The sequence below is a fragment of the Electrophorus electricus genome, chromosome 25 (genome assembly GCF_041902795.1).
Source record: "Electrophorus electricus isolate QZ-2024a chromosome 25, ASM4190279v1, whole genome shotgun sequence".
In the NCBI taxonomy this organism is placed as follows: domain Eukaryota; kingdom Metazoa; phylum Chordata; class Actinopteri; order Gymnotiformes; family Gymnotidae; genus Electrophorus; species Electrophorus electricus.
The window spans coordinates 7,877,501-7,899,534 of record NC_137521.1 but is presented as its reverse complement, the minus strand read 5'-3'; the positions used below and the strand labels follow the sequence as shown (position 1 = coordinate 7,899,534).

The following is a 22,034-nucleotide window of genomic DNA, read 5'->3' as shown; positions in this document are numbered from 1 at the left end:
GTTTTGTTTTGGACAGTAAACACAACACAGAAGAAATTGTGGGGACAGTGTGTACCTGTTCCAACTACAACAGTCTCTGCTGCCACCCAGCAGGAAAGTGTGAGCTTGCATTCCTTCAAGAAACAGCGTATCTAAGTCCGTGTATTTTTTTAATGACTCGCCTTTCAGAGCACATTACCCGTTGAGATAACACTGAGCTAACACATCACAAGAAAATGAATCAGCACGCTTCTCGGTAAATTGTTTTAATTTGTCTTCATTTGCATCCTGTGAAACAATCTTGACTTTAAATATGAATTAGAATGAATGAATAATTATGGCAAAATATAGTTGAATACGCGGGGTGCAACGGCGGCAAAAACGTAATTACAAAGTTCTTTCAACTTCTGCTTTGATTTATCCCATAAGATGGCGCCAAAGTGCCAATAAAATACATAATAGGAGTCTAAGGTCTTTCAGTCCGGTGCAAATGTTTTTAATGTTTCGTTATTTGTCTACATATCCGTCAGACAAGAGCGATGCCATTCATTTGCTGCTTCAATTGTTTATGCTTTATTTCAGTTTACGATAGTCAATAAAAAGCGCTTACGATTCCTATTATGTTTAAATAATATAATATTCAGTTTGCAGAAGGGCTGTCTACATCAAAAAGCTCTCTGTTTGTTTAATGATCAGGCTAATCGTGTGTCTCATATAAACATGCACAATAGGAACAAATAATCTGACTATACATCGTTTTAAGCGTAGTTGGAGCAGTCACTCGATCGCTTCTCAGTCCACAAAAATGAAATTCGTTGAAAGTGACTATCAATCAGAAGAGCAGAAAGGCGCCGTAGACAAAGAGATATATCAGGCAGTGCTTTAATCCCGCCTACCGCAGCATGGAGCCTGTGACGATGAGAATATGATTGTTAATGCGTTTCTGTCTATTGGTGGTTTACTTTGTCAACGGCTTCAGAGCATTTCCCACTGGGAATAGTGTACAGACGGTGGCTAACCGCACAGTAACAAATTAAAAGTATTTTGGCAATTGATGAGCAAATTTCGGAACGTATGAGGGTGAGTAAAATTCTTCTTCACCTCGCTAAAGATATACGATCGCTGTTGGGACGCGAGAGAATAGGAAACTGATGAGAAGGTGGTGTTATGAACCCTTTAGATCTTTCCTGAGAGAAAATAGCGATAATGGGTACACGATCACTTTTAAGCAATGCACAGCGCTTCTCGCAGCGGCAGGAAATAATCCGTCTATAATATTTATCTTGGACATGTATTTCCATGCATGTTGCAGAAGTAGCTAATCATCTTTTTTATCATAGTGTTATAGGACAGATAAGCGCATGGTACGCAAAAACGATTGAACGTTGCAAAGTTGGAGAAACTGCTTAACATTACCATTCATCATAACTATTCAGCACATTGACGCCAGATTTCTACTAGTTATCTCAGTAATTGCTAAGAACTGGTTTATCTGTATCCAAAGATCGAGGGGGCTGAAACATTGTACCGTGTCCAGATTTGGTGGAACAAGGGCAGCCCCCTAAAAACGTATGCCCAAGTACGATTATAACCTACTGATAATGAATACTCAAATTACGCATTATTTGTTATTGTAATTTGAAGTGCTTTGGGTGTTTAACCAGATGGTTTTGTATTTTGTTTCTGTATATGCTTTAGGTATACGTTAGGCTATTTCATATACTGGACAATTATTTCGGGTTGTTACGTGTGGTTGGTTACATTGGTCATTAGTCGTATTCGAAATGTGGTCTATAAAGCGGTGAGGATACAATGAAAGACGCTTTAAACGTTTAAACGTATTAAGCCTTGAAAAATTTGGCCTTTATATCAGATTGTGGGAAAATGTCACCGCAATCTTCAATGGTAACACTCTGAAACAATTTCACTTAGATCTGGTCTGATTAGGTATGCAGGTAGCGTTCGTTTTCTTGTTCTGCCATGTGCAAAAATGCTGTCAAAGCTGTAGGGGCACTTTCAGTAGACCGCAGCGCGCAGTATTGTCAAATCTTCCTCAGAGTCAGGGAAGTTCATCTTCCGTCATCAGGGAATGACTCACTTACCAGCTTTTAAAAATGTCCCATGGTTTGCGACCCCTTAGAGCTCTACGCCTGAAGAGAGACCCCATGTCTCACCTGGTTCCGTGTGGACAAGACAAGAGGATAAAAAGTCTTACTGGGTCATTCGTAGTTCAACTAACAATTATACAGCTTATTGTAAAGCACTCTCAGAGAGAAAAACAACAAAAACTGTATTCTGAAACACATTTATTATGTCAATTATTACTGAGAGTACATACATCAGTTGTTACTGAGACCAGTACATATTTGTTTTTAAGTTTAGTGAGGTGAGAAAAGCAGGTCTCGCTTCAGCAGTGAATTTGGTGATTTCAAGGCTTAGCATTAGAGTTTAGATTTTGTTAATATTTAATGTGTGTGTGTGTGTGTGTGTGTGTGTGTGTGTGTGTGTGTGTGTGTGTGTGTGTGTGTGTGTGTGTGTGTGTGTGTGTGTGTGTGTGTGATGGGGTGGTTGGGGGGATTCCTGAGATTCCTGAAAGTCTCTGTAATCCATATACCATTTCTCTCTCTCTCTCTCTCTCTCTCTCTCTCTCTCTCTCTGTCTCTCTCTCTCTCTCTCTCTCTCTCTCTCTCACTTTCTCTCTCTCTCTCTCTCTCTCTCTCTCTCTCTCTCTCTCTCTCTCCCTCTCCCTCTCTCTCTCTCTCTCTCTCTCTCTCTCTCCCTCTCTCTCTCTCTCTCTCTCTCTCTCTCTCTCTCTCATAGTAGAAGCATACTTCACATCTCAGCTCTTGTTCTCAGTCCTTTGGTTTACAGGAATGGCTTAATAGGTAATGAGCCTGTGGTTTGTGCTTATCTGTGAAAGTCTTTAGCCAGCAGTACTCACAAACCCAGAAGGGAAGGGTTATGGTGCTCATGTTTTCATTCATGACAGGCAGATGGTTAAATGGAGAAATTGGATTTTAAAAAAACAAAAAACAGAATATAGGCAAATTCAGACAGTTCCTCAGTGTGATTGTCTCTCTGAGCAGCTGGGCTTGGCCCAACGTCAGCGGGAATGCTGAAGACCCCTCTGTGCTTGTGGTGAAAGAGATGGACACGCTCCGTTATTTAATAATTACAGCCCACGGTGGGTGCCTCAGACCAGACTGAGTATTCTCAGTTTCCATACAATCACTTTGAGATGCAGCATCACTAAACAAGCATAAATTCTGCCCTGCTGTAGGAGGTGTGAGGGTTTCAAGTACAAGGTGTGGATCAAATAACAGGCATTACCCAGAAGAGCTGGTTGGAGTTTATGGGATTGATGTGTGGGTGTGTGCACACTCATGGGGAGTTTCCATGATCTATAGTAAAAAAAACTATCCTCTATTTGACTGAACCTTTTGAAAGCCATTGTTGAGATAAGCTCTATGACGTACACACATGCGATGAAATATAAACACATTCCTTGTGTTTCATTTTTGTATGCAAATTAACATTGCTGATCAAGATACAGAAAGAATAATAGGAATACAGGAACAAAAGGATACTGTAAAGAAATACTATTGATATTGAAGTGTAAAATAACTAGGAGGATTTTAGGATTTACAGCTGTGACATTTGAATGATTCATTATTAAACTTATTACATTTATTTTCATTATTTTAAATTAAAGTCAAATTAGATGTGATTTAGTCAAATACAGCCTAACAGGCCACCACACACCTTTGATGAAACTCAACCACACAGAATTTTCAAAGGCCTCAACAGGTTTGGCCTCAGGGAAGAATTGCTAGTTTTTCTAGTATGTGGAGTGAGATTTTATTGGGCTTTCTACATCATACTGTAAATTGTTTTCCTACTGTACTTTTACTTTTAGATTAGTTATTTTCTAACTTATAATGACATGAAAATGCTGTTCATGAGTCATGGTTTTATTATTAATATTTGAAACAGTCATGTCTGATGTTTGACTCTGGAATGCCTTGTGTTTTTGTGTGTATGTGTGCATTTAAAACATTTTTGTAGTAGTGGTTTTGGCACAGATTGCATTAAAGGCTGTCAAAGCTACACAGGGAGAGAGAGCGACATAGAGAAGAGATATTTTTTGTAACTGATCATATTGTACTATAGGTAGCAATGCTGTAACAGTGTATTTAAGTAACATATTCTTTCAGCTGGCTGTGTTGGCATTTAGATATGAAATGGGCTATCACACACACACACACACACACACACACGCGCGCGCGCGCGCACACAGCTATTCTGAAGGTCTGGCCTGGAGACTGGAACCTTTAGATTTATACAGTGAGATTCCAAAGGAAATGCTTGTATAAGACGCTGTGAAACTGAATAAGAAAACATAGTGAAGATCTTTACATGCAAGACTTGCAAGACCATTCTGGTCAGATAATGAATGTGGCAGAATATGTGAAATATTTATGGAAATCTTAATCCACAATTAGCTCTGTATATCTAATTAAACCTGTGTGTTGCTGATGCATGCTGCTCTCTTTCATTCAGTACACAATGCAGTATAGACAAAACAAAATAATATGTTTAAGAAGAGTGCCTTATTCCTATTTTCAAAAACACCCAGCCATGAACACACATGGGCATTATGTGTCTGTTGGATGTAAATAATGACTTCATCAGGCTGTGGACATTTTGGACACTCCTGTAGCATCTCCTATATGTAGACACATCTGAGTCAACATTGACGCCCTGTTGGTTAGAGAAACCACAAGACCTGCTGTGGCTGGAAAGGATCCCATGTACGTCATCGCATTTGCTCTGTATTTAGTCTGAGTGGTGTAGCAGTGATGATACAAGGCAGAGTCAGACTCATAGCCATCAAGGGAAGGAGGCTCGTTGCATACCCACGGAGGTGTGTACATGCCACACACTCTTTAGTCTAACCACGTGCCAAAGCCAGGTCTGGGCAATCTGGAATCACCTCCAAGCATATTCTAGGATTCCTGCCAGCTGCGACTGATTGTAAAAACAGGGAGCTGAGTCGGTTCTGATCCTGATCACTCCTGACTGTTTGCATGAGCCTCAGCAGTGCCCCCATGGCCATGCGAACATTAGCTCTGACTGGCTGCAGGTGGAGCTTCAGCGCAGGACTGTGACACTAGCAGATGTGTAATGGAGCGGACGAGGGCTCAGAGCCTGGTCTGCAAGGAGGAAAAGCTGCGACATGGCCTCATTCCCATTAGAGTCATTAGAGTCTATCCTATTGAGAAAGATACAATATGAACAATGAAATGGAGTACAGAAAAGCAGCAGGCACACCAGACCAGTGCAGAGTGATGTAAACCAGTGCAGAGTGATGTAAACCAGTGCAGAGCGATGTGGACCAATGCAGAGTGATGTGGACCAGTGCAGAGTGATGTAAACCAGTACAGAGCGATGTGGACCAATGCAGAGTGATGTAAACCAGTGCAGAGTGATGTAAACCAGTGCAGAGCGATGTGGACCAGTGCAGAGTGATGTAAACCAGTGCAGAGTGATGTGGACCAGTGCAGAGTGATGTGGACCAATGCAGAGCGATGTGGACCAGTGCAGAGTGATGTAAACCAGTGCAGAGTGATGTAAACCAGTGCAGAGCGATGTGGACCAGTGCAGAGTGATGTAAACCAGTGCAGAGCGATGTGGACCAGTACAGAGCGATGTGGACCAGTGCAGAGTGATGTAAACCAGTGCAGAGTGATGTGGACCAATGCAGAGTGATGTAAACCAGTGCAGAGTGATGTGGACCAGTGCAGAGTGATGTAAACCAGTGCAGAGCGATGTGGACCAGTGCAGAGTGATGTGGACCAGTGCAGAGTGATGTGGACCAGTGCAGAGTGATGTAAACCAGTGCAGAGTGATGTGGACCAGTGCAGAGTGATGTAAACCAGTGCAGAGTGATGTAAACCAGTGCAGAGCGATGTGGACCAGTGCAGAGTGATGTGGACCAATGCAGAGTGATGTGGACCAGTGCAGAGTGATGTAAACCAGTGCAGAGTGATTTGGACCAGTGCAGAGTGATGTAAACCAGTGCAGAGTGATTTGGACCAGTGCAGAGCGATGTGGACCAGTGCAGAGTGATGTGGACCAGTGCAGAGTGATGTAAACCAGTGCAGAGTGATTTGGACCAGTGCAGAGTGATGTAAACCAGTGCAGAGTGATTTGGACCAGTGCAGAGCGATGTGGACCAATGCAGAGTGATGTGGACCAGTGCAGAGTGATGTAAACCAGTGCAGAGTGATTTGGACCAGTGCAGAGTGATGTAAACCAGTGCAGAGTGATTTGGACCAGTGCAGAGCGATGTGGACCAGTGCAGAGTGATGTAAACCAGTGCAGAGTGATGTAAACCAGTGCAGAGTGATTTGGACCAGTGCAGAGTGATGTAAACCAGTGCAGAGTGATTTGGACCAGTGCAGAGCGATGTGGACCAGTGCAGAGTGATGTAAACCAGTGCAGAGTGATGTAAACCAATTCAGAGCGATGTAAATCAGTGCAGAGTGATGTAAAACTGTAAAAACATATAAACCAGTGTAGAGCGATGCAGACCAGTACTGTGTGCATGTGCGTGTGTTTCTGCTAATGTACATAGTTACATGTGTGTGTGTGTGTGTGTGTTTCTGCCAATGTTCATAGTTACATGTGTGTGTGTGTGTTTCTGCCAATGTTCATAGTTACGTGTGTGTGTGTTTTCCAATGTTCATAGTTACATGTGTGTGTGTGTGTGTGTGTGTGAGTGTTTGTGTGTCTTTTTAGCCTTGTTAACATATGACAAGAAAATGTCAGCGCACATTGATGTGGTAACTGTAGGAGGTCACAATGTGTGGAATTGATTCAGTTCAGTGGAATTGATCTCTGTGTGTGTCCGTGTAGAAACAGAAATTTATGTTACTGCCAATGTTATGGCATGCGCTGTGTCTCACCTTTGAATCTAAAGGTGCATTCCAGTCGCCCTAGTTGTACCCTGCAAAGTACTCAAGGAATTCAGCCATTTCAAAGAGATTCAAAACACAGGGAGTGAAAGAGATCAGTTCAAATGGAACTTCAGATAGGGTAGGGTTTATCACCGTGCGGGAAGCTGACATGAAGGTTTACTCATCAATAAAAAAGTTGCCCAATCAGTTGGAAAATAGCTTGTTACATTTTGTTACAGAGTTAGCTAATCTTCTTACAGAGTTAGCTCATTTTAGTTAAGTTTTAGTTTGTCTATAGCAAGCTGTTTAGCCAATCTCAACCAGGCATTTGTTTTATGTGCAAAATATACGGTCAGCATTACAGAGACGCAGTTTAGCCACATTAGCAAAGAAAGGAAATGTATAAGTGCCCAGCTGTCAAGAGAAACAAACAAACCAAAAAAATGCAACATGCATAAAGTCTTCTGCATGTTGACATTACAGGGCTTCTAAATTAACTAAATGGTGTCAATGCTTATGTACCCTCTGAAATGAAATACAGCTTTAATCTAATGTGTATGTTTTACTGAAGTTGTGCTTGTTTTTGTTTGCTGATGTCATCAAGAATGAATCTCTTAATAGTGCAGTGAATCGTGAAAAATCAACCTTTTACAGTAACAGAAGATTGAATCTCTTAATTAGTCCAACGTATCAAGAACAAATATCTGATTAGTACAGTGAATTAGGAAGAGGGAATGTTTGGTGTGCTGGATGTCCACTCACCTAATTAAATTCCTTGTATATATGTAACATATATGGCAATTGAGAGTGATTGTGACCTCTCGTGTTGCTTTTATCTTTCTCTGTGTGTGTGTGTGTGTGTGTGTGTGTGCTGCAGGCAGGATGAATGTGGAGAGTCTCAATAAAGCAGAGCTGCTGATGCTCCTCAGCATCCTGGAGGGAGAGGTGGAGGCTCAGGACGTCGTCATACACACACTCAGGGTAAAAACCACACACACACACACACACACACACACACACACACACACACACACACACTCACACACCACTGAACCTACATCCTATAGAATGCATACACAGGTGCATTAAAACCTTATATGTCATGGTTTTATAAGGGTTTTATGCTCAGTGATCTAAGCTTGTTAGAAACCACAAGTGACTTGAGTTCTTGAGAATATCACAAGAGTTAATGATAATATGTCCAATCACCAATATGAGGCAGCCGTGTGTTTCAACATTATGTTACATAATGTAGTACAGACTACTTTGTGTGTGTGTCTGTGTGTGTGAGAGAGACTAAGGAAACCAGCAGTGTATAGAACAATGGCAGGCAATGCTATTCCTGTACAACATGCATGTGTTCACCGCCCCCCAGATACCACCCCCCCCCCCCCACACACACACACACACACACACAGCTTCCGTACTGCTCTGGCATCACTTTCACAGACATGCTTGGCTCACTTCATGATCAAAACCTGGAGCACGAGCACGATTTATATACATACACACACACGCTCACATTCACACATTCATACAGCTATACAGCAAAACTAAGAGGCTTATTTTTACAGAACTGTAAAGTTTTCAGACCAAGGCCCATGTCCATTTAAGATTTTTATTTCTCCCCAGTAATTCCTGATGTGGCATTGCTTTTGCATATAATCCTTTATTTATGAGTAATGTTATGAGGGTATATTCTTTTTGCCTTAGTCAATGAATGTCAGTGAATTTCAATGAATAATGTGGTCAAAAGGATCACAGTCTATACACCAGTTCTCCTGTTTCCATTTCAGTTGATGCTTTATTAAACAGAAATAAAAAGACAGCTGCTTAATTGACTCTATAAACCTCAAGAGCCATGGTACGCATGTGGGTGTGTCTGTGTGTGTGTGTAAGACTAGTTGTAAGTTGCGCTCTGGGAGGGTTAAGACAGTGATGATAACAGAGCTGGAGACACAGAGATCAGAGCAGGATTCATTAGTGTTTTAATCTTTTGCTCCGAGACACACTCCACCACCCCCACGCCCCCATCTCCGCCCCCTGCCTGTTTCGCAGCTGGCTGCTTATCGAAGCAAAAAGCATGCTGGGATTCCAGCTACCTCTAGGGGAGCACTCAAGAATGAAGCCCACAGTCCAGCAGTTCTAAATAACGCACTATAGGCAGGCCTGAACACCACTAGAGGCATTTACTGGGAAATCACTTTTGTTGCTTTGTTTTATTTTTATAGCTGATTATTGGCTGTATTATTATTAGATCTGTCTATCTGTGTCTATCTGTGTCTATCTACACACACACACACACACACACACACACACATACACAAACACACACACAAACACACACACACACAAACACACGCACGCACGCACATACACACACGTGTGTGTATATGTGTATCTCCTCAGACTGTAATTTAGTTTAACATTATTTAACATTATTTTCCACTCTTGTCCATGAGTGTCTTGTATTTGTTCGAGTCGTCCACTTTTCATGAGTCCCCCGCAGATATCCTGGGTGACATCCAAGTCAGTGTGACTTTCTTGTTTCTAGCTCTCATTGTTAGTGAGGTAGGCAGGCAGTGTAAAGGACCTTGAGGCTGTATAACACCAAGAGGACTATAAGAGCATCAAGAACTCAATGGGGAGAACTCAAGAGAACCTTAGAGGCCAGCTTCAGGCCAATAGCACAATGCACCATCAAGCACAGGATCTACCAAGGGGATACCCTGTCCTCACTGCTGTTCTGCATAGACCTGCATCCCCTCAGTGAAATCATCACCATGAGTTGCTATGGATACCAGCTATGGAATGGAGCAACCATCAGACACCTCCTCTACATGGATTACACCAAGCTGTATGCCCGAAGTGAATGACACATTGGCTGACTAATCCACCTCTCCAGGATATACAGCAACAGCACTGAAATGCCATTCAGACAGGATAAGCACGGTCGTACGGTTACAAGGAGACGGACGATAGCCAGAACTGAGTGGATCACACTACTGTAAGGTAACATAACAGATGTTGAGGGCAGCTACAGGTACCTTGGAATCCTGCAAGCAAATAGGAACCATGAAGAGGTCACAAGGAAAGCAGCTGCAGCCGAATACCTACAAAGAGTGAGGCAAGTTCTGCTGAATGGGAAGAACAAGATCCGGACTATCAACACCTAAACTCTAGCAGTCTTCAGATACGCCACTGGTATAATAAGCTGGCTAAAGGCAGAGATATAAGCCACTGACCTAAAAACACGGCAACTCCTCACAACTCCTCCAAATCCAGCACTCTGAGACTGTACACTAAGCAGAAGGAGGGGTGGGGGGGCTGAGGAATAGTGAGCATCAGAGCCACTATCCATGAAGATCCAGCTAAGATCCAGGAGCACACTATGAAGATGGCTCCAAGTGATGAAGTGCTTACAGGGTACCTGAGACAGCAGAAACCCAAGAAGGATGAGAATGAGGAGGAGCAGAATATTGATATGGATATGGATATGGATATGGATATGGATATGGATATGGATATGGAAAAATCCTACTAATGGCTGGAATAAGCTTGATTGAAAGACAGCACGGAGGCACTAATCATATCAGCACAGGAGCAAGCTCTGAATACAGGATCAATAAAGGCTGGGATCTACCACAGCAGGTAGCACCCCAGATGTGCAAAGCTGTGCAGAGATGTAAAGATGACAATCCAGCACATAACAATGGGATGCATGATGCTAGCAGGCAGAGCATACATGGAACACCATAACCAAGTCTCTGGCATAGTATACAGAAGCATCTGTGCTGAGTACGGCTGGAAGATCCGAAGTCAAAGTGGCATACACCCCCCGAAGGTGGCGAAGAATGACCATGATAAGATCCTGTGGAACTTCCAGATACACACTGACAAAATGGTAATGGCTAACCAACCAGATATAGTAGTGATAGATGTAGTGATATAGGTAGCAATCAACAGTGATACCAACATCAGGAACAAGGAACACAAAAAGCTTGAGCTGAAAAAGAGCTAGAGAAGATGTATAAGGTGAAGGAAACACTGGTTTCTATGGTAATTGGAGCACTAGGGGCTGTGACTTCTAAACTAAGATAGTGGTTGTTCCCAGGAACAACATCTGAGATCTTCATCCAGAAGAGTGCAGTCCTGAGAACAGCTAACATACTATGTAGGACCCTCGAGCTCCCAGGCCTCTGGTAGAAGACCCGAGCTTGAAGGGAAGAAAAAAAAAACACCCAGGGGATGGCAAGTGCGGATTTTTTTCTAATGAGAGATAAAGATTTTCAAAATGTTGTTATATATACACATTTTCCAAAGAAATGTGACATTTTGGCCAAAGGTCCTTCATCAGCTGTCTAAGCAATGTACTTCTCAATTTGTAGGAATAGGAGTAGGGCTGACATTGTAGAAGGCACTTTATTAAAGACACCAATCTGCTAGTGTATTGTACCTCCTTTGGTCTTCAAAATCACAGATCAATTTGTCATGGCGTAGTTTGCACTAGGTATTGAAAGCATGAATTTAATTCTGCAGGAGTCTTGGTCCATGCAGACAAGACATCTCCTCGTAGTTACCACAAAGTTCTACCTTGGCCCAGAGATGCTCTATAGGATTAGGATCCGGGGACTGTGAAGGCCAGGGAAGTAAGGAAAACTCGCTGTCATGTTCCTGGAACCATTCCATGACTATACGACGCTTATGGCATTGTCCTGCTGGAAGTGTCCTTCTGCCACAGCATTAATAACTGCCATGAAGGGATGAACTTGGTTGGCCACATTGCTTAAGTAAGTCCTGCTGTCCAAACATCCAACCACAGTTATCAGAGTACCCAGGGTGGACCCAAAAAACCTTCCCCACACCATTGCTTCACCTCTACTAGCCTGAAATGTTGACACCTGGAAGGGCTTATTGATTCAAGCTGCTTGATCCAAATTCTGACCCTCTAAGCAGAATGGTGCAACAGAAGTCATTTGACCAGGTGATGTTTTTTTCAGCAGTGGCAATTAAACTGCTGTAGCCCAGGCATAACTTTGGAAAACCAGTTGTTATTCTCAACTCATTTTTCAAATCTGACCCTGTCTTGCAGATTTCTCCTTTGTAACATACAAAAGATTTGGCCCTTTCTCTCACAGGAAGCTGCCCAAGTGCTTGTGCCCAAGTCAGACTACTGCAACTTGCTACTTGCTTGTCTTCCTCTAAGAGCCATCAGACCTCTACAACTTGTCCAAAATGGAATAGCACAGCTAGTCTTCAATCTTCAAAAGTGCACACGTCACTCCACTGCTGCGTTCCCTTCATTGTTTTCCATTACCATTCCATTGCCCCAATTAGATTTAAAACCTTGATGCTTGCCTGCAAAGCCAAAAATGGGCCAGCCCCACCATACAGATCAATGGTCAAAGCCCGAGCCTTACCTAGAGTACTTGAAACTTCAAGTATGGCATGGCTTTAAACACTATCTGCCAAATGCCGAAAATGTAAATGTAAACTGCTTATCTGCTTTTATAGCCTATACTAAGGAATGGAGAGTTGTGCATCCAAACATTAGTTGGAGCACCAGCATTGTATTTGCTTAACTGTTCATCAGAACAATTCATAACCATGTCATCTGACCCCTTTCATCAACAAGTTGTTTACATCCACAGGATCCGCTGTTGCTGGATCTTTTTCCTTGATCACGCCATTCTGTTTACTCTCAACACAGTTGCATGAAAAAAACCCACATGGTTGGCAGTTTTTGAAATACTAGCCCTGATGACCACGATTGATTCAAGTTACGCAGATCACTTGAGTTTCGAATTATAATATGGATACACACTGAATCTGGTCCACAGAAAATTTGCTCACCTCATTTTATGCGATTTTCTATAACAACCCAATGAGAACTTCATGAAAAATTAAAAGGGTGGGAAGTAAAGCTAAAAAGAGCCTATGAACAACTCAACCAGCTGGGATCAATGTCTTTGCACTGTTGTTCCTGAACCTGAGGTTAACCTGATCTTAGTTATTATAATGGTGTACCAGTACCATCCAGTGAAAGAGAAAAATGCCACGAGCGATCTTTTTAAGATTTATAAAGAAAGGAATTGGCATCCTTGGAAGAGCTCATGTTTCATTCTGAAAAGCTACTAACATGATAAGGTAGCAGTCACAGAGGTCATGCTTCTGTACGTAGGAACTCATGAACTGAGAGAGGTGTAGGATTGAGCATCACAGAACGTTCCCCTTGCTACTGGTCACGTGGCATGGCCCACCACATGCAGTGGGAGTCACTTTGTATTGTTTGTAACCACGCCCCCATCATAGCACACACATGCACCTGGTTAAGTGCTGTGTGTCTCTGTATTTAAACCCCTGTTGGTGTGTGCATCAGTGTTGGTCATATATGTTCATGTTGCCGTTGTTAGTGTTTATGCCAGCGTTACATGTATTCAGGTAAACCATTTATGTCATGTGTGAGTGCCGTTGTCATATGCGTTATGTGTCAATAAGCGTCTGTCAAAGTCAAGGGAGTCTGTGCGTCCTGCTCTGTGCCCTGTGGCACTCAGGCCGTTACAGAATGACCAACCACCACCGGACGCCTACCCCCTTGACTCGAAACGGACTTCCTAGAGGAAGGTGCTTATGCCTGTCCCAAGCTGCTGCCAAGATCCCAGGAGATTGGGAAGAGGACCGCGAGAGGCGTTTGTGGACACTCCGGAGGTGAAGAGGAACGCCCTGGAAATTTTTTGGGGGGTGGCCTAGGGCTATTGAGCCAGGACCAAGGAGAGCAGAGGCACTCAAAAAGGACCACGGTGAAGGCCATGAAGTGGAGTCGGCAAGGTCTCCAGCCAAGGAGGATAAAGCCCGAGTTCTTCTGCTTCTGCGGACTAACCAGGAGGATTGGAAGGGTCCGCCCAAAGTCCTGGAGGGGGTGTTCTTCTGGTGCGCTCCTAGAGCAGCAGGCGCTTGGAACTGGGGCTGACACGCACCCCTGCGTGTCCACTGGGGCCAAGGACATGTTTCCAACGCCTGTGGGGTTAGCAGGCACTGCATCACAGCACCATATGTGTTGGTCTAGCGGCACGATTGTTTGTGTGTACTCGCGCCTTTTGTATGTTTACAGGTGCATGACGTCACAGGGATCATACCGGACTGCCCCGAGAGAGGCAGGGGCTTCGCCTTTCGCCTTCTTTCTTAGAGGTCTCCCTGGCTGGCGGTTCCTGGCCCGCCTTGTTAGGTGGGCACCGGGCATTGCCATGCAGTGTCTGTGTGTGTGCACGGCGGCCTAGGATTCGCTGTCTAGGAATAAGATTCTTCGGGAGCCGCGCCCCTTGGGAGGGGGTACTGTCACGGAATGCTCCTCCTCCCACGGGTCACGTGGTACGGCCCGCCGTGTGCAGGGGGATTCACATGTGTATTATTTGTAACTGCGCTCCCCGGGATTGCACACACCTGAACAGGGTATACGGTTGAATGTTTGTCTGTCTATTTAAACCCCTGTCAATGTATGCATCCTCATTATTTATTGTCGCTAATTTGTGTAACTGTCAATATATGTCATCAACGCTATAGCCGTAATGTCTGTTTGTGTTACCACCATTTCATGTGTATGTGTTAGTTGTCAAATGTTCAACGTGTTATCATGTTCACCGTAGATGTTGTATGTGAGTGTCACCTTTGTCGTCTGTGTTTAATGTTAATAAATGTCTTGCACCGTCAAGGAAGTCTTTGCGTCCTGCCCTACGCCCTGCGGCACTCGGGCAAGCGTTACAGCGTCAAAAACTACCATGCAGGAAAACACTCTTTTACGCACACCTGAATTCTGTAATGTGAGTGTGTGTGACAGCTAGTGATGACAAATTGATTTACTTCTTTCAACTTGTTCCAAACATGGGCACATATTTACACACATAGAATTACTGTTTCAGGGTTTTAACAACTAGCCATTCCGTTCTACCGACTGGTTAGGGTGACACAGTTTAAACACTGGGGCTGTGTGTGTGTTTATTATCACTATAAATAGAGAGATTTGGCGTTCGGCCCCCAGTCACAATGCAGTACTGCTATTTACACACACACACACTCACACACATACAGGTTTTTTTTAGTATAGGATGGCAGTGATGCCACACAGAACTGCGATTTAGCATAACTCACACACTGGAGTCTGTTCTTTACCTTTCCTAGCCCATTTGAGCCCTGTGCTTACCACCGTGCCCATGTGTGTGTGTGTGTGTGTGTGTGTGTGTGTGTGAAAGAGAGAGAGAGAGACTCCATGCTGGTCTGAAAGGGGCCTCTTCACAGTAGAGACATTCAGAGGCCCCAAAGCCTTTTGGGACTTTGGCTGTCTAATGGAGTATGTGGGAGTCTGTATGTCCACTGGCTCCACCCTCACCTCTGTTTCCTGTTAGGCATGGTTTCCTGGCCTTTGACTCTTTACGTGGCATTCTGGATTCTTTTTCTTGTTTGCTTCTAGCAACAGGAAGGAAATAATTGTGTGTGGCCTGACCTTAAAACCATAGTATCCCCATCCAAAACGCTTACTCCACACACTCACCATTATAGAACATATACATTTCTACATTATGCAGGACCATAAAAGCTCAGTAAAGTTTCAGTAAAGATTAAAAATAGAATAAGATAGATGAGCCTGTTGTTAGCTGCTTGTGATGTGTATCTCCTTTCCTTCCTTTATATATAATCTGTTATTATGTTTCTGCGGTGATGCCCTAAAGGCTCTGGGGTCTTGGGAGTGGAAAGTGAAGTTTCAGTGGAGTGAGCCCAGGACTGCTGCTGCTGGTGTGAGAAACCTGAAAGGAGAGAAATTACGTTCAAATAGATCTGTCAGACTGGTGAGACTCTCTGATTTCTTATTTATTTCAGGTCAGAATGTCAGACCTGTTTTGGAGTCGGAAAGTCCTTGGAGGCATTAGTTATTAGAGACACTCATGTGGAAGTCATATTGCCTTAAAAGGCAAGTAACTGACCAGTATTGCCAAGGCTTCTAATGATGTGCTGTGCCTCTGTCCTCTCTTTGTGGCATAGGAAGGAAGAGAGAAAGTAAGACAGAACAAAGGGAGAAAGCAAATGTGACCAAGAGATCAAGATGAGACAGACAGGGAGACAGAGGGAGAATGTGACTAAGAGAATAAGAGGAGAGAGAGAAAGTAACAGAGAACAAGAGACGAGAGAGAGAACAAGAAAGAGAGGGAGAGAAACAGGGAGAGGGATTAGCTAGTCTCCATGTTTGGTCATAATGCTAGCGTGTGTTTCTCTGCTTGCAGTTCTTGGCATGGCACAGCTTAAGGGCAAAACGGGTCATTTCTGAGCTCTGAAAGGCCTGGAATGCAAGTGTGTGTCTTTGTGCATGTGAGTGGTGAGATTCACTCTGTGCTGACTTCCTTCCAGGAAGGCACTGGAAACCACTCTGTCTCCTACGGCAACAGCAGACGCAGCTCTCCCGGTGACCACTCGGTCACACACAAAACTACTGAGAAAAGAACTCGAAAACCATCTACTGGCAGAATAATTGCCATAGCTGTACAAAAACAGCTACATATAAATATGGGAGTCTCCGGCATCACTGACTATGGGACTTGCATAATTATTAGGCAGGCTGAAAAACTTGGGCTTTAAAATTCCTCCCTTAGTCTACAGAGATGATAAGGTTTATGACGTCCCTGGACAATCACAGACAAACTTGGCACAGGGGTACTTATGTCAGACAGTGTGTAATGGTCTATGTGCGAGAACCTGGGGGACAGCGGATGTGTGGAAGGCGTTCCTACAGCATGAGCTGCTGGTTTTGCCTGTACTTGTCTGTATCTCTCTCTCCCTCTCTCTCTCTCTCTCTCTCTCTCTTCCCTCATTCACTTCTTAGTGGTCTTCTGTGCCACTGGTAGTTTGTCTTTCTCTCTCTCAAGCACGTGTACACACACACAGTGTCTCACAGGAGGGGAGACGGAGACTCTTTGTTCTTTGAGACCTGGTGAATGTTAGCCTGGTAATAGAGCTCTACTCACAGCGTATCTCTCTTTCTCTAGACTCCATCCTATTCCTGCTCCACCCTCTCTCTCTCTCTCTCTCTCTCTCTCTCTCTCTCTCTCTCTCTCTCTCTCTCTCTCTCTCTCTCTCTCTCTCTCTCTCTCTCTCTCTCTCTCTCTCTCTCTCTGACCTTTGCATAAGGCCCTGTAATTATGCCAGAACTGGGCCAGACAGAGAAAGAGAGATACAGAATAGCTCTAACCCCCAGGGTAACAGTTCTACAATAATTAGCTGTAATGATGTGAAGTAATGATTTACACGCAGATTAAGAAAATAAACAGGAGTCTCCTGGTGGTCTAAGGCTATAAACTAGCCTCATCCAATCAGTGGCCAAGTCTTGTGGCCATGCTCAGATGTCATCCAATCAGTGGACACGTCCAGTGGCCATGCTCGAATGTCATTTACCAGTTCACAAAATAGGCCCCAGTTTTGTTTTGTTTTTATTTCATAACAGAAATAACCCGTACCAAAAATTTGTAGGTACATTTAGAATTTCATTGAGAGCAAGGAGTCAAACTGGAATTCAGGTCAGTACCAAATTCAGAGGGAGACTGTGATTGGGTTTCTGAACTTCAGAAAGAATGGAGCTCTGTAGGAGAGAACACAAGCAGACATGTTGTAAAAAAGAGGCTTTGATTGCTAATGAGTCACTGATGGGTCATTGTGTGTGTGTGTGTGTGTGTGTGTGTGTGTGTGTGTGTGTGAAGGGTGTGGATAAAAACAGTGATGTGAGTGAGAGCCCATATGTTTCTGTTCAAACTGTATTTTTTAAATTTTACTGAATGTTTTAAGAAAAGAAACAGTTCAAACTGGGGTTATATATGCACAGTGTATTCAGTGGCGGTGTAAATATTACGTGACTAGAGCTCTTGGTCTATACCGTTATGATGTTTATTTGTTCTTTTATTTCAGATAAGCATGTTGGATTATGTCAGGTGTCACCTTGATAAAATGGAATGAAAATGAAAATAAAAATGAAAACTAACTGAACTATCATATCTAAACAAAATTGTGTACATCTCTACATAAAAACATACAATATGCAACCTTCCAAAACAGTGAGTGTCTGTGTGTGTGAGTGTGTCTGGCTTTTTCCCCAGCTCTGCTTTAACATAAGTATAAACATTGCACATTGCTGATGGTCTGAAATCCACTCTGCACATGCAGTCTGTAACTGGGTTGATATCATAGGGAAAAGGAGAGAGCGAGAGAGGGATAGAGAGAGAGAGAAAGAGAGAGAGAGAGAAACGCCTACTCTGTGTTAATACTTTGGCATGTGCTGTGGAGTGCCTGTTGGTTCTCAGAATGACAGCCTCAGAAAGTGTCAGGCAAGCTGTGGAGAGTGTAGCTTATCAGGCTGGCAGTGGAGTGTGTTTGTAATGTCATCTCACTGTGAGCACAGTGGAGTGTGTTTGTAATGACACCTCGGTGTTAGTACAACGGATTGTCTTTATAATGACATCTCAGTGTGAGTACAGTGGAGTGTGTTTGTAATGTCATCTCAATGTGAGTACAGTGGAGTGTGTTTGTAATGTCATCTCACTGTGAGCACAGTGGAGTGTGTTTGTAATGTCATCTCACTGTGAGCACAGTGGAGTGTGTTTGTAATGACACCTCGGTGTTAGTACAACAGATTGTCTTTATAATGACATCTCAGTGTGAGTACAGTGGAGTGTGTTTGTAATGTCATCTCAGTGTGAGTACAGTGGAGTGTGTTTGTAATGTCATCTCACTGTGAGCACAGTGGAGTGTGTTTGTAATGTCATCTCACTGTGAGCACAGTGGAGTGTGTTTGTAATGTCATCTCAGTGTGAGTACAGTGGAATGTGTTTGTAATGACACCTAGGTGTGAGCACAGTGCAGTGTGTTTCTAATGTCATCTCAGTGTGAGTACAATGGAGTGTGTTTGTAATGACACCTCGGTGTGAGTACAGTGGAGTGTGTTTGTAATGACACCTTGGTGTGAGTACAGTGGAGTGTGTTTGTAATGACACCTCGGTGTGAGCACAGTGGAGTGTGTTTGTAATGTCTTTTCAGTGTGAGTACAGTGGAGTGTGTTTGTAATGTCATCTCAGTGTGAGTATAGTGCAGTGTGTTTGTAATGACACCTCGGTGTGAGTACAGTGGAGTGTGTTTGTAATGACACCTCGGTGTGAGTACAGTGGAGTGTGTTTGTAATGTCATCTCAGTGTGAGTATAGTGCAGTGTGTTTGTAATGACACCTCGGTGTGAGTACAGTGGAGTGTGTTTGTAATGACACCTCGGTGTGAGTACAGTGGAGTGTGTTTGTAATGTCATCTCAGTGTGAGTACAGTGGAGTGTGTTTGTAATGTCATCTCAGTGTGAGTAAAGTGGAGTGTGTTTGTAATGTCATCTCAGTGTGAGCACAGTGGAGTGTGTTTGTAATGTCATCTCAGTGTGAGTAAAGTGGAGTGTGTTTGTAATGTCATCTCAGTGTGAGTACAGTGGAGTGTGTTTGTAATGTCATCTCAGTGTGAGTATAGTGGAGTGTGTTTGTAATGTCATCTCAGTGTGAGTACAGTGGAGTGTGTTTGTAATGACATCTCAGTGTGAGTAGAGTGGAGTGTGTTTGTAATGTCATCTCAGTGTGAGTACATTGCCCCGTGTCCTCACTTTCTTGGAAAGTGTCCAGTGGAAGGGGCCTAGAGAAATGAACTAATAAAAATTGAACTGATTAACAACAAAAACTACACTCAGCCACTCTCTCGGCTGGGGTGGAGGCGGGGATGTCAGACGCAGGGGTCAGACCTGGATAATCCAGGTGGTAAACGTATGCCCTTACCACCACACCAATGTGTGGCCACATCGACATTCATCTGCTTTCTCCACACCCAGACACTCTCGACATACTCAGACGCTCTCTGTGCACTACCACTCCCTCTACACTCAGCCGGTCTCTCCACAGTCAGTCTCTCTCCCTGCACTTAGTCTGTACTCACCCGGTGAAGAGCCTCCCCTGTCCCACACTCCAGATTTCTCCCATTTCCTGGCCAGGACAACTTGGACTTTCTCACATGTCTCCACCTGTCACGTATGCACATTCCAGAGCAGGAAAGGGAAGAAAGACATAAGAAGGACTGTAACTGGACTCTGGACTCACCTAGCCATGATGGTTATAGCTGCAGGTTTCATTGTGCTGATCAGGCTCAGACACGGCAGTCTGAAAGGCGACACCCTGTCTCACCCTACACACAAATGTGTGTGTGTGTGTGTGTGCGTGTGTGCGCGCGCGTGTGTGTGTGTGTGTGTGTGTGTGTGTGTGTGTGTGTGTGTGTGCATATTTACTTGGGTAAATTGGTGCATAGTTTAAAGTGCTGAACTACTTGAAGTTAGTGACCCAAAAATGTTCACTGGACTAGTCAATCCTCCACACACACAGACACGCATATGGATACGTGCACATAATAACACACTCTGTCCATGATTCAGTCATTACATGATCTGGACTGACCACATAGCTCTGTTTATGTGTTGTTCTTAAACAGGACTTTGTTCAAGAGAATGGCTTGATCAGTAGCTCCAGCCTATAAAACCAGTTATATTACACACATACACACACACACACACACAGACACACACACTCCATCTCTCTTGTTGTCTACGGAGTAATTCTTTAACTACTAGAGGAGTGTGTTAGGTACAGAGAAGCAGAGGCGGGGGAGGGGAGTTTGATGAGGAGCGAGTGCTGGCCAAGGTAAACCTCGCTTCACGGCTGTCTTCCCTGCGCTGGGCTCAGGAGAATCAGTCCAATATCACTAAACACAGTGCAGTTTGCCTGGAGTAAGCAATCTGCTTTCTTGACTAATATTCTAGAAGTGCTCCTGTGTTTTCCATATTTCCTTGTATTTATTAAATTAAGGATAGCTATGAATTTTTATTCTTAGCTACAAAGAAATATTTTTCAACCCCCACCCTGTCAAGCATTTGGGAGTGTAGAGACCTGGTGTGTGTGTGTGTGTGTGTGTGTGTGTGTGTGTGTGTCCCTGTTCTTATGAGTGTGTTTCCATCTGCAGATTCATTCAGTATAGATAGCTCATCTTCTTCCCTAAATTTGTCATGTTGTTCCCAGTTGCAACACATACACACACACTCACACACACACACACACACACACACACACACACACACACACACACACACACACACACACACATGCTCCAGGCCTCACCAGCTGCTCTTTTGTATTCCCTTCTGTGTCAGTGACCCTCTCTCCCCCAGGGAAGGTTTAACACCTGCCTGTAGAGAGCTGTTGACCAAGTGTATGTTTGGGGGCAGGGTGTGTGTGATAGGGTGGAGGTTCTAGGGGGGTTATTATTTGGGAAACAGGACCTGATGGAGGCCAGAATGTGATGGAGGCCAGAATGAGTCTATGTGGACATACAGTGACTGCCTCCCCACCTGGTTTGGGTTAAACGGGTGCAGAGAGCCCTGCTGATTTTGGCACAGGTCCGTGCAGGGGCCACACACCCCCCTACACCCCGTCTGTCCTCCTGTGAGCCACCCCCACCTCCCTTCCTCTGCTCCTGTGGTTCTTTCCCTTTTCCCACTGTTGTCATGCTCTCTCCTGGTCTCTTTCCGTTGTCTCTCCTCCCTCTCTTGCGACTTCTCGCCTGCTGAGTTCCTTCCTCGGGTAATGGGAGAGTGTCACTTCAAAGCACCACCTCAGGCGCACGCCTGCTGCACAAAGACATTCGCAAGCCAAGCTTCACCCATGACACATCGTGGTGCGCAAGCTCAGAGGAGGGTAGTGGAGACTTTGAAGAGAGTCTGGCTTTGGATGCATTATGAGCTCCAAATTAAGCATCTCCTAACAAGCCTAAAGTAGTAGTTCACCCACTCCCAACATTCTCAGAGTGTGTAACACTGTCATACATGTGTTTACTTCCATTTGCTTAGACCTAAGACACTATGTACATTCATCTTGCAAAAGTCATTTGATCAAAGAGCATTAATTGGTTAGGTGCCAACATAATAATCTTATATGTTTGTGCTGCATATAGTCCCAGAGAGGGAGACAGATTAAAACAGTGCTGCTCTACGGTC

General features: G+C 43.9%; 1 protein-coding gene and 1 long non-coding RNA gene across 3 annotated transcripts in view; one reads left to right on the top strand and one right to left on the bottom strand.

The window, feature by feature from the left end:
• The first annotated feature begins 901 nt into the window (after positions 1–901).
• The window catches only part of cttnbp2nlb (CTTNBP2 N-terminal like b), a 28,430-nt gene continuing 7,297 nt past the window's right edge, over positions 902–22,034 (top strand). The window contains exons 1-2 of the mRNA XM_035521930.2: positions 902–1,059; positions 7,816–7,919. Coding sequence (XP_035377823.2) covers positions 7,821–7,919 — 99 coding nt within the window. The 5' untranslated portion in view covers positions 902–1,059; positions 7,816–7,820. The remainder of the gene's footprint in view (positions 1,060–7,815; positions 7,920–22,034) is intronic.
• The window catches only part of LOC113572076 (uncharacterized), a 9,212-nt gene continuing 4,204 nt past the window's right edge, over positions 17,027–22,034 (bottom strand). Inside the window, exons 1-3 of one of the 2 annotated variants that reach the window (XR_003410066.3) lie at positions 20,092–20,121; positions 19,931–20,015; positions 17,027–17,559 (exon numbers count right to left, since the gene is read on the bottom strand). This is a non-coding gene — a long non-coding RNA (uncharacterized LOC113572076). Of the gene's footprint in view, positions 17,560–19,930; positions 20,016–20,091; positions 20,122–22,034 lie in introns of those variants that run through there. The other variant, XR_003410065.3, reaches the window with a different exon arrangement.